The following is a 12,826-nucleotide window of genomic DNA, read 5'->3' on the forward strand; positions in this document are numbered from 1 at the left end:
TCACCCTATCCCAGGAACAATGCTGATACAGAGAAGGTGCTCAATGAATATCTGTTCAGGGAACAAATGACTTTTTGCTTTGATTGTGGGCTTTAAACAACTGCAATGTAAAGAACTGGAAGACTCCTATGCAAAGAAATAAGATAATCATTTAGGTCAAAGCTTTATTTAAAAATTAATGAAAATTGCATTGTTATAATATTTCTTCAAGCATAGTAGTTATGTATATATGCATATATGTGTCTGTATGTTCTTTCCCTTGCCCTTGGTGGGATGTTTTAGGGGAGCATATCTGGATAGTTCTTGATGGTCCAGTAGACGCCATCTGGATTGAAAATCTGAATTCTGTTTTGGATGATAACAAAACACTAACCCTTGCCAATGGTGATCGGATTCCCATGGCTCCAAACTGCAAGATTGTCTTTGAACCTCATAACATTGACAACGCTTCGCCTGCTACCGTCTCAAGAAATGGGATGGTTTTCATGAGTTCTTCTATCCTTGACTGGAGCCCTATTCTTGAGGTAGGATTGGAATCATTTTTGGTATAATTAAAGAGGGAAATAGGTCCTTGAGCCTTCCTTTAGAGTGTGCACTGATTTTCCTGCAGACTTCCTGGCGTAATTGCATTTTAATGCTGATGTTTGTAGGAGATCCTTGAATGCTCTTGTGACCTTCAGCCCTGGTTGTCCCTTAAAGATTTCTTCAGTGCTCAGGGTTCTTCAGCTCGGGTTGAGGAATCATTGCAAGGCCTAGGTGAATCAATAATCCTATCACACTGTAAATGAATAAGGAAATTGAAGCAACCATCTTAGAATATTAAGTTGAAGGAGATAATTTATTAAAATTACATATAAAGAATTTTTATGAGATTCAATAGTAATAATGTTAGTTTTAAGTTTGTACCTGGAAATAATATTTCAGATAATCTCTGTTTAATTCCCCATAAGGTATATTATTTTATTACTACCAGTGTATGTTAGAGTATATCGATTATGGTAAGATTGTAATTGAATGCCTTGCATACTCACATACTTTACTAAATAAATACCATAATGTAAGGCAGAATGCTTACTAGATGAGCTGTCGGTACAATCTTTTTTGACACTGTCGGTCAAATTATTATTTTCACTTGGATAAGTTTTTTGGAGATAATTTTGATTAAAAACTTATGAATACATATTTTAAATTGGGGGATTATAAAGAAAAATGATTCTGATGTACGGTTGAATATGTCACTAAAAATGCTTCTGAAAATTTCAGATTTCACAATTAAATTATCCATCCTTCAAGGAGAATTCAGAACAAGAGTTCTCAACTCTGGCTTTCCAAGAATAATCACCAATGGCATTTCTTTAAAATACAGATAACTGTGGCACACCTCAATCTATGAAACTGGAATCTCTGGGGAGAAAGGTGTTCTAAATGTTTTTTAAAAAATACCACAGTGGATTCAGGCTTGGTAACCAGGATACAGCAAGCTCCAAGTGAAAATGAATTTGTGATTTTCCCCCAAATACTTCAAATTTACAACGGCTTTTAGAAAACATTTTTACACTGTTAGCTAATGAATATTTACAGTTTGCTATTTATGAAATAAGTTTCTATTGTATTCTGTCCACGTTGAGGGTGAATAAGACCTTTATATCAATGCTAATTTGCTTACAAATGGTTAGCAAGAAGCAGGACTCCTAAAAATCTGACTGGAAATGTTCAGAGGAGGGCAGGGCAGCTCTGCGAGAGTATTGGAGGGCTGAAAATGGAGAAGTTGTGTTCATGAGACTCCATGAACCTCTGTGAGTCACGCTGATTACTTGGCCCTGTGTATGATATTTTCTGCTTCCATCAACTTGAAAGTGCTATGTTTTGTTTTTGTCATTGTGCAATCATGTTGAATTCATGAAATTATGGATAACTGAGAATTACCGTTTTATTGCTTCTGTTCAGAGTCTCTAAGAATGACCTAGTTTCTTGATGCCAAGGGAAATTTCCTCATCTGAAGAAAATATTGTTGTGTGTTAAGTGGTATTTTGTTATGAATCACATGCAATTTCCTAATACTGGCTTTCCCAAATGACTAAATTCTCCATTTTCCTGAGTATTCCTTGATATTTTTTCTACATTGGTTATTAATTAGATTAGAAGAAGTAAAACTGTGGTATATCTTTGTCTCCCATTTTGAATAATCCGAGAATGGATTACCTTTGTTTATCTTTTATTCCTCTTTCTTTTTCTAAATTATTTCCATGTATATGCTTCCTCATTTTCTCCGAGCATATTTTAACCAAAAGCCTAAGACTTTTTCCCTTTATTTTGACTTCAAGACCTGAGCTTAGGTGTAGTGTAGCTGAACTTACAGATACTAGAATCAGACTCTGGGACCATTTTTTTCCCAAATGACTTGGACTTACCAGGTGGCTCATTGGTAAAGAATCCACCTGTAACACAGTGGGTTTGATTCCTGGGTTGGGGATGGCCTTGACACCTATAAGCTATGGGATCCTGGGCACGTTACTTAAACTCCTTGGGCCTTAGTTTCCTTATCTGTAGAAGGATAATAATCATCCCTATCTCATAGAATTGTTTTGACATTAAATGAGGTCACACATGAAAGAATTTATATCAAGGCCTGGTGCATTACAAGTGCAATATAATCATTAAGTATTATTATTGTTAACTGATATTAAAAAACTCTTGTACCTCAACTGGATCGTTTTTCTGGTGTGCTAATAAATTTAATGAATGCATTCATCTGAACACTAACAGGGTTTTCTTAAAAAACGTTCGCCTCAAGAAGCTGAAATTCTTCGTCAGCTGTACACCAAGTCGTTTCCAGACCTGTATCGCTTCAGTATTCAGAACTTAGAGCATCAGATGGAGATGCTGGAGGCCTTTGTGGTCCTGCAAAGCCTCAACATGCTCCAGGGCCTCATCCCTCCCAAGGTAAATCCCTCAATTTTCTAGAAATTTCTCCCTTGTTAGCTGAGCCACACTTTGGAGAGTGCAAGACTTGAAATTGATTCTTAGAGCCATAGTGGGAGGGGAAGGTTTCAATCATGGACTTCACATATTAATGGTGTGTGTGTGTTTTCATTTCTTTTTTTTTTAAACAAAGCAAGCCACGGTTTGTATTGATCACTTAGGGGCAGGTTCACAGTCATCTAAAAGAATTCTAAATTTATTTCAGAAACTTGCTTTATATTCCCAGACCTCAGTTCTGAATTTGTTCTTCGGTTTTATTCATCTTTTCCTCGTTTTTTTCTTTTTTTTTTTTTTGGGGGGGGGGAGCTGTTATCCCTTTTAGATCTTTACTTAAATTTTCATTGAGATATCAAAGCCAAGTCTTGGTTTGAGAATGAAGTAATTAAAAGGAAAGTTTCCTGCGTGCGCAGGAGCAAGGCGGGGAGGTCACGGCGGAGCACCTGGAGAGACTGTACATCTTCTCGCTGATGTGGAGCGTGGGGGCGGTGCTGGAACCCGACGGCCGGCGCCGCGTGGAGCACTGGCTGCGCTCCCGGGGGATGCTGGCCCTGGACCTGCCGCCCCTCGCGGGGCCTGACGACTCCATGTTTGACTATTACGTTGGCTCGGATGGTGAGTCCTGGGCTTCTATCCGTCCATCACATGTGGGGCCTTCCCCCCCACCCCAAATGTCTAATGTTTACCTTCTAGCTCTCTACCTACCTATTTATCAGTCTGTATTTCCAAATGGTAATCAAAACTGTTTGCTGTAAAATTGAAATGGAAATGTTCATGTGTGTTTGAAAGAGAGCCCATGATTTCTTTTTCATATATTTATTTCAGTTGGGTTCCAGATGCACATTTTCTTGTTGCTAAATATATTGTGTGCTGAACTTTTAATGAGTTAAAAACAAATTAAAAAAATCCCCAAATCAGATGCATTTCAGTTATTCATTTGATATAATCAGCAACTTTTGTAAAAATTACAAAGTGTGAAGTATATTTTTATCAAATAGGTGTGAATATTCATAAATATATGTTATTTATGTGCCTACATATTTATAAAGTACATATATACACATATGTGTACTACATTTATGTACAATATTTGTATATGGCATCCTAGAATGTTTTATTTTGGTTTTACAGTTAGAAAAGTATGTAATGAAAAATGATTTTAGGTACATACTGCTATCACTGTCCTGATTTTTACACACACTTTATGTTATTAAAAACCTCTTGAGCATCCATTGGATAGCAAAGAGGGATATCAAACCAGTCAATCCTAAAGGAAATCAGTCATGAGTATTCATTGGAAGAACTGATGCTGAAGCTCCAATACTTTGGCCACCTGATGCGAAGAGCTGACTCATTGGAAAATACTGAAGGCAGGAGGAGAAGGGGATGACAGAGGATGAGATAGCTAAATGGCATCACCGACTTGATGGACATGAGTTTGGGCAAGCTCCAGGAGATAGTGATGGACAGGGAAGCCTGGTGTGCTGCAGTCCACGGGGTTGAAGAGTCAGACACGACTTATTGACTGAACAACAAGAACATATTTAAAAAGAAAATTCCAAGATAATTCTTACTATTCCCACTTTTGAATAGCTACTTTAGGGTTTTTGACTCAGCTGAACACATACTTAAATACTTAGATGTCTGAATTTAATGATTTTTATTTTTTGAGGGGCTTTTGGAAGATGGCTTCATGAGATGTCAAAAATGTCTGCTCTTTATAATTAGGAATTAAATTATTAATAGGAATATGAAGATGTAAGTGTTCTCTGTTCACCTCAGGCAAATGGATGCACTGGAACACGTGTACTGAGGAATATGTCTATCCATCTAACACCACCCCAGAATATGGCTCCATCCTGGTGCCAAATGTTGACAACGTGAGAACCGACTTCCTAATTAAAACCATTGCTAAACAGGGCAAGGTATGGCACTTTTGGTTTTATTTAAAATGACACATTGAGAAATGTCACTTGAAAACATGGAACATCTTGCATTTATTTTAGAATGCTTTATATTGGTGTTTACAATAAATAAAAATATTACCCAAATTAGTATACTACTTCTTTTATATTTCCTCAGTTACAATATTAGGGATTTTCCAGGTGACTCAGTGGTAAGGAATTCACCTGCCAATGCAGGAGGTGCAAGAGACTTGGGTTGGATCCCTGAGTTGGAAGATTCCCTGGAGAAGGAAATGGCAACCTACTCCCATATTCTTGCCTGGAAAATTCCATGGACAGAGGAGCCTGGTGGATTACAGTCCATGGGGTTGCAAAGAGTTGGAGATGACTGAGCAAGCATGCACTAATATTAGAGTTGAATTTTTTTCTCATATATGTGTGTGTGTGTGTGTGTGTGTGTGTGTGTGTGTGTGTATATATATATATAGAGAGAGAGAGAGAGAGAGTGAGTGAGAGAGAATGTGAGTTTTGACTTGTTTCTCCAAAGAGAAATCCTTCTCTTTTAGTTTTTGTGCTATTTTGCCAGGGCTGCCATAACAAAACACCACAGCCATGGAGGCTTAATCAGCGCACATTTCTTTCTGCACAGTTCTGGAGGCTTGAAGTTCAGGATGAGGGTGTTGGCTGGTTTTTTCTGGGGACCTCTCTTTCCTTGGCTTCCGGGTGGCTGTCTTCTCACTGTGTCCTCCCGTGGTCTCTGTGTGTGCATGCCTGTTGCTTCTCTGTGCCTCACAATGTCTGCTTCCTCTAAGGGTACCCTTTAGACTGAACAAGAGCCCACCTTAATGGCCTCATTTTAGCGTAATCATCTTTTTCAAGACCGTATCTCCAGACACAGTCACCTTCTGAGGTGCTGGGAGTTAGGGCATCCTCATATCCACAGTTGAGCTCATGACAATCATCTTATTGTATTTCTTTTATTTCTTTCTCAACTTCTGTGGTAGGCTGTGCTGTTAATTGGTGAACAAGGAACAGCCAAGACAGTCATAATCAAAGGATTTATGTCAAAATATGATCCTGAAAGCCACGTGATCAAGAGTCTGAACTTTTCTTCTGCAACCACCCCACTGATGTTTCAGGTACTGGCTCTTGGGTGCTGCTAACTGAGCCCAGGTTTGTGATGAGCTTTGGCGGCTTAAATCTCACGACTGTTCCGATGTACCCACTGAACTTCACCTGCAGTTTCATAGCCATTGTGAATCCTCTACTATGTCTTCCAGTATCTCTATTGTTCAGATTGAAGAGTTCCCGTGACCCCTTAGTTTTGATAATTCACTAGAATGACTCTCAGAATTCAGGAAAATGCTATGCTTATGATTGTGGTTTTATTATAAAAGATATGAATTGGGATCTGACAAAAGAAGAGATGCATAGGGAAAGGTTTGGGAGGGTCTCGAATGTGAACCTTCTTTGTCACAGGATGTATTTACTCTCCAGGCACATCTGTGTGCCTCACCAACCAGGATGCTCACCTGAGCCTCGGTGAACAGAGTGGAGTTTTTATTAAAGTTTTATTACAGAAGCATGATCAACTGGCTGTGTGATTGAAGTCAATCTCCAAGCCCCTTCCCCCTGGGAGATCAGCTGGTATCACATGGTTTAAAGCCCTAACACTCTAATTATATGGTTAGTCTTTCTGGCATAAGTGTTCTGAAAGACCCACCATGAATAACAAAGGCATCCTTTTTATTCAGGAAATTCCACGAATTTAGACTCCCACCTAGGGACCAGGCTAGCCACATTCCTTAGTATATGGCAAGGAATTGGCACATACTTTTACCAGTAACTCTTGGCGGTATTGGGGCTTCCCAGGTGGCACTAGTGTTAAAGAATCCACCTACCAATGTGGGAGACTCAAGAGACACAGGTTCAATCCCTGGGTCGGAAAGATCCCCTGGAGATGGAAATGGCAACCTACTCCAGTATTCTTGCCTTGGAAATTGCATGGACAGCGGAGTCTGGTGGACTACAAAGTCCATGGGGTCACACTGAGTCAGACATGACTGAGCTGGTATCTTTCTTGGTAATATTTACCCGTCTCAGGTGGTAAAGACCTGTGTTTTATATCTCTATAACTTGGACTGCAAGGAGATCCAACCAGTCCATCCTAAATGAGATCAGTCCTGGGTGTTTATTGGAGGGACTGATGCTGAAGCTGAAACTCCAATACTTTGGCCATCTCATGCGAAGAGTTGACTCATTGGAAAAGACCCTGATGCTGGGAGGGATTGGGGGCAGGAGGAGAAGGGGATGACAGAGGATGAGATGACTGGATGACATCACTGCCTTGATGGACATGAGTTTGAGTAAACTCCGGGAGTTGGTGATGGACAAGGAGGCCTGGTGTGCTGCGATTCATGGGGTTGCAGAGTCGGACATGACTGAGCAACTGAACTGAACTGAACATGAAATACTTATTCATTTCCTGGAAAAAGGCACACATAATCTAGAAAACATCCTGTTTATTAATATAAAATTCATAAACCATGTAATAAATTTCTAGAAGCAGTACCATGTTGAGGTATAATAATCAGAAGAATAATAAAGCAGATTCTCAAAGCATTAGCATCTATTCTCTAGGAGTTCCATTGTTGGATTTACAGCTAATAACCTTTAACCCAGATGCTTCCTACCCTTCAGTAAGAAGGGGGTCTCAGCGCTTCACTGTTTATTTTTCTGTTCAGAGGCATCACGGGATCATCTGCTCTGTTTAGTGCCTGTTTTGACTGCTAAGCATAAGGGCTTCCTAGTAAGCTAGACTCATTGGTTTTAGAAAGCTTTCAATTAGCCCAACTGCTGTAATTAACTTTCTCGTGATAATTTTCAGCCATTCATGCTAAACAAGGGGTGATGGAGCTGAGCATTTGTCTCCCATTTACTTGGTTCCAAACCAAATTGAAATTGTAGATGAGAAAATAGATATTGTTCATCCCTCTCGTGTTACCACGATGGCACACACATCAGGAACGCATGTCTGTTGCTGGACAGATTGTTTTCATCTGAGCTTCCTTTGTTTTCACCAGAGTATCACTTTCACATGTTTTATCAGTAGGAGGACAGACTCTATGTCCTGTTTTTGCCAGGGATCGTCCAGTTAACTTCTGTTGTCTCAGATAAATAATGAATAGCATCTGCCTCACTAACCAAAGTATGAAGTTTGAACAAAAATTACGTGGTCACCGTATTTTTAGCTAAGGAATTCAGTTAGTCTTTTAAGAGAGATGATTCTTTTTTTCCTATCAATAAATATTATTTTTTTTAATTTTTGAAAGCAGTTCACTCATATCTTTAAAAATGTGAATAATACAGAAAATAAGAAAGTGAAAATTTCTTGAGAGAATTTCTGAAAAGATTTGTTCCTTTAAAAAATAATCTTAAAGTGGTTTGAATGCAACAACCATCTTATAAATGCGGACATAGCATTCAGTTTTGGTTTTTAAAAATGAGAATTGGAGGGCTTCTGGTGCTTCAGTGGTTAGGAGTGTGCCTTGCTATGCAGGGAAAAGTGAAAGTGAAAGTTGCTCAGTTGTGTCTGACTCTTTGCAACCCCATGGACTATATAGTCCATGGAATTTTCCAGGCCAGAACACTGGAGTGGGTTGCCATTCCCTTCTCCAGGGGACCTTCCCAGCCCAGGGATCAAACCCAGGTCTCCCACATTGTGGGTGGATTCTTTACCAGCTGAGTCACCATGAGGGGAATCCTTGGTCTGGGAAGACCCCACATGTTGCTTAGAATGGCTTTCCTCAACTCCATGCCTAAGTCTATGGATGACTAACCGTCTGGTTTTTATGTCTAACATGGCACTATCCAACTGGGGTTCGCCCAAGCATTCCACGAGTGTGTGAGCTGGACAGACTACAAGGTCAGAATCTTTGTTTTGGTGCCACTAATGGCTTAAGGTGATGTCATCATGACTATCATTCTGCTATTTCAGAGTCAAGTTGTCTATTCTTAGCGAACAGCATACAGCCCATAGTCCAGGCCCTTGCTAGAGATTTCAACTTTTACCAATAAGCCGGGTTGATAGAAGTGATTTTTATGGGTGATCATCCATCTAAGTCAATACTTCACAAATTATGTTTGGCTAATACTAGTCTTGGGGTTTTCCTGGGCACTCACTGGTAAAGAATTCACTTGCTAATGTAGGAGATTCAGGTTTGATCCCTGGGTCAGGAAGATCCCCCAGAGAAGGAAATGGCAACCCACTCCAGTATTCTTGCCTGGGAAATACCATGGACGGAGGAACCTGGCGGGCTACAGTCCGTGGGGTCGCACAAAATCAGACACAGCTTAGAGACTAGACAACAACAATACTAATTCTGAGAGGTTTTTTTTTTTTTTTTTTTGGCTCATGAATGGCTACTTTAGGGATGTAAATAAGAATCTCTTAATGAGCACTCTAAATCAGTCTGAGAGGAGCATTATTTTATGGTATGTGTTTTTTTTGGTTAACTGAATATGAATGAAGACTATGATGGGCAGGAACAAAGACTGAAAAGAAGTGTTTAGAAATGAGTCTAGAGAAGTGAGCAGGGAGCATCATGGTGTTCCTCGTAAGCCACTAATAAGGAATCATGGGGATACTGAGCAGGATTAAATCACCACTTAGAAAGTTCATTCTGGCTGCTGACGGGAGAGACAGGGCTGTAATCAGAGAGACTCGAGAGGAGGTGGTTATAGGATGCATTCAAATTGGGGCTGAGAAGCAGAACGGACAGGACTTGTTTTTGGTTGAGTGGATATTGTTGGAGGAGGGGGATAGGAGAGAGAGGAAAAAGTTAAAGATGATTCCTGAGTTTCTTATCTTTATTGATCTATGTTTCAAATATTTACTGATAAATATATCATACCAGACACCTTTCTAGACACCAAGGAGGCAGTGATGAATAAGATAAATAAGGTGCCTGCCCTTCTTGTATTTTAGTGGGTGAGACAGACAATATTCAAGTAAGTGAATATACCCATTTGATTTTATTAACTGGACAGGGCTTTTTTTTTATCACCAGAAGGATGGATGAAGTGGGACAGTGGTTCAAGGAGACCAGGAATTAGGTGGATGGCACAATATTGCAAATATGTTCAGTAACTGATTTCTTTGGGGAGACAGCAGTTCAGTTCAGTTCAGTCGCTCAGTTGTGTCCGACTCTTTGCGACCCCATGAATCGCAGCACGCCAGGCCTCCCTGTCCATCACCAACTCCCGGAGTTTACTCAAACTCATGCCCATCGAGTCAGTGATGCCATCCAGATATCTCATCCTCTGTCGTCCCCTTCTCCTCCTGCCACCAACCCCTCCAAGCATCAGAGTCTTTTCCAATGAGTCAGCTCTTCGCATGAGGTGGCCAAAGTATTGGAGTTTCAGCTTCAGCATCAGTCCTTCCAATGAATACCCAGGACTGATCTCCTTCAGGATGGACTGGTTGGATCTCCTTGCAGTCCAAGGGACTCTCAAGAGTCTTCTCCAACACCACAGTTCAAAAGCATCAATTTTTTGGCTCTTAGCTTTCTTCACAGTCCAACTCTCACATCCATACATGACCACTGGAAAAACCATAGCCTTGACCAGATGGACCTTTGTTGGCAAAGTAATGTCTCTACTTTTTAATATACTATCTAGGTTGGTCATAACTTTCCTTCCAAGGAGTAAGCGTCTTTTAATTTCATGGCTGCAGTCACCATCTGCAGTGAGTTTGGAGCCCAAAAAAATAACGTTTGACACTGTTTCCACTGTCTCCCCATCTATTTCCCATGAGGTGATGGGACCAGATGCCATGATCTTAGTTTTCTGAGTGTTGAGCTTTAAGCCAACTTTTTCACTCTCCTCTTTCGCTTTCATCAAGAGGCTTTTTAGTTCCTCTTCACTTTCTGGACAGCAGAATCTAGACAAATTTGTAAATCATACAATGTAGACATTGTATATAACTTGTAAAGAAGTTTCCAGGCCTCACTGGGGGCAGGGTGGGTAATTTACAAGGTTGTGCCATTCATTCATTCATATGAGAAAAGCAAGTAACTAATTTAGAGCATATCATTGTCCAGAGAGGAGGAGATACAATAAAAAGCAATATTTAAATTATAGTAGAACTTAACCATGTTGGAGCGGCTTCCTAGGTGGTGCTAGTGGTGAAGAACCCACCTGCCAATGCAGGAGATTTAAGATACTCAGGTTCGATACCTGGGTCAGGAAGATCCCCTGGAGGAAGGCATGGTAACCCACCCACTGTAGCCCATCAGGCTCCTCTGTCCAAGGAGAATTTCATGGACAGAGGAGCCTGGTGGGTTTCAGTCCAGGGCTCACAAAGAGTTGGACATGACTGAGTGACTAACACACATACATCCCCTCTTTATTGGATTTCCTTCCCGTTTAGGTCACCACACAGCACTGAGTAGAGTTCTCTGTGCTATATGGTAGGTTCTCATTAGCTGTCCATTTTATATATAGTAGTGTATATATGTCAATCCCAATCTCCCAACTCATCCCATCTCCCCTGTCCACATGGGTATCTGTACATTTGTTCTCAACAGAGATGCTTCTGTTTATTCCTACAGATTTAGTTTTGTCTTTTGGTGTCTATGTTGATAACACTATCCCAACCCCCATTATACAAAGGGTCCAGCCCTGCTCAGAGTCTCCTTCTAATCACAGCCAAAACTAAACAAGGGGACTTCCCTAGTGATCAGTCCAGTGATGAGGAATCCCCCTTCCGATGCAGGGGACACGGGTGCAATCCCTGGTTGGGAACTAAGATCCCATATTCTCTGGGGCAGCTAAGCCCATGTGCTCTAACTACTGACCCCGTGCTCTAGAGCCCACACTCTACAATTAGAAAAAACCTGCCAGTTGCAATGAAGAGCCTGCTCACCATGAAGACCCAGTGCAACCAAAAAAAAAAAAAAAAAAAAAGCTAATCAGGGCTACTTCCAAGAGGCTTCTCAGATCTGTGCTCTGAGCTCCACAGGCTGCCATGATCTGAAGGCCGTTGTCTCTTCATTCAGAAGTCTGCCCACGGGCATCTGTGCCTGCTCAGTCGCTTCAGTTGTGTCTGACCCTTTGCGACCCCATGGGCTGTAGCCCTTCAGGCTCCTCTGTCCATGGGATTCTCCAGGCAAGAACACTGGAGTGGGCTGCCATTTGCTCCTCCAAACTGGTATCTGTAGCCTGACACGGTCTGCTGTGGGGCAGATGCAGTCACACTAAATCACTCCTCTCCCCTCGGAAAGTGGAGGCCTAACCCTCTCTTTCCTACATTCTAAGCTCGAGTGGTACAGGAGGGAACTGCACTCTGCTCTATAACAAAAATGTCCTAGCAATGTGGAAAGGAGCATTAAAACTGATGGAACGGTGTTGGAAGGGGTGATGGGGACACGAGGGAAGAACCCCAGACTACTGACTACAGCATTACCATTTGCATGGAAATAAAGTATAGTTTGGAAATCAATCAGTTGTTCAAAATGTATGTGCTCAGTAAGCAGAGAAAACAGAAAGGGCTTCACGGTTCTCGTGCTCTAGAAGCTCAGTCTTAAAGATCTCATTTTTTTCCCACTGATTCACGATTTAAGTCATGTTAAAGATAAAACACAGGAACTTCCCTGCTGGTCTAGTGGTTAAGACTTTTCCTTCCAATGCAGGGAGTGTGGGTTTGATCCCTGGCTGGGGAGCTTAAGATCACAGATGCCTTGGGGCCAAAAAACATAAGACATAGAACAGAAGCAGTATTGCATCAGATTCAATAAAGACTTTAAAACTGGCGCATATAAAAAAATCTTAATAAATAAAGATAATGTATAAATATAAGAGAAACCGGAGGTATATTGAGGTAAAATGCATTCTCCACTTTATCCAAAAAATAATTTCCTTATTTTATGATGAAGAACAAACCA

General features: G+C 40.8%; 1 protein-coding gene across 1 annotated transcript in view; it reads left to right on the top strand.

Annotated features, from left to right (window-relative positions):
- Positions 1 to 12,826, top strand: part of DNAH5 (dynein axonemal heavy chain 5) — a 314,041-nt gene that overhangs the window by 181,076 nt on the left and 120,139 nt on the right. The window contains exons 43-47 of the mRNA XM_061129706.1: positions 283 to 524; positions 2,767 to 2,943; positions 3,393 to 3,594; positions 4,762 to 4,904; positions 5,888 to 6,022. Of these exons, the coding sequence (XP_060985689.1) occupies positions 283 to 524; positions 2,767 to 2,943; positions 3,393 to 3,594; positions 4,762 to 4,904; positions 5,888 to 6,022 (899 nt within the window). The remainder of the gene's footprint in view (positions 1 to 282; positions 525 to 2,766; positions 2,944 to 3,392; positions 3,595 to 4,761; positions 4,905 to 5,887; positions 6,023 to 12,826) is intronic.

The sequence above is a fragment of the Dama dama genome, chromosome 25 (assembly GCF_033118175.1).
Source record: "Dama dama isolate Ldn47 chromosome 25, ASM3311817v1, whole genome shotgun sequence".
NCBI classification, from domain to species: domain Eukaryota; kingdom Metazoa; phylum Chordata; class Mammalia; order Artiodactyla; family Cervidae; genus Dama; species Dama dama.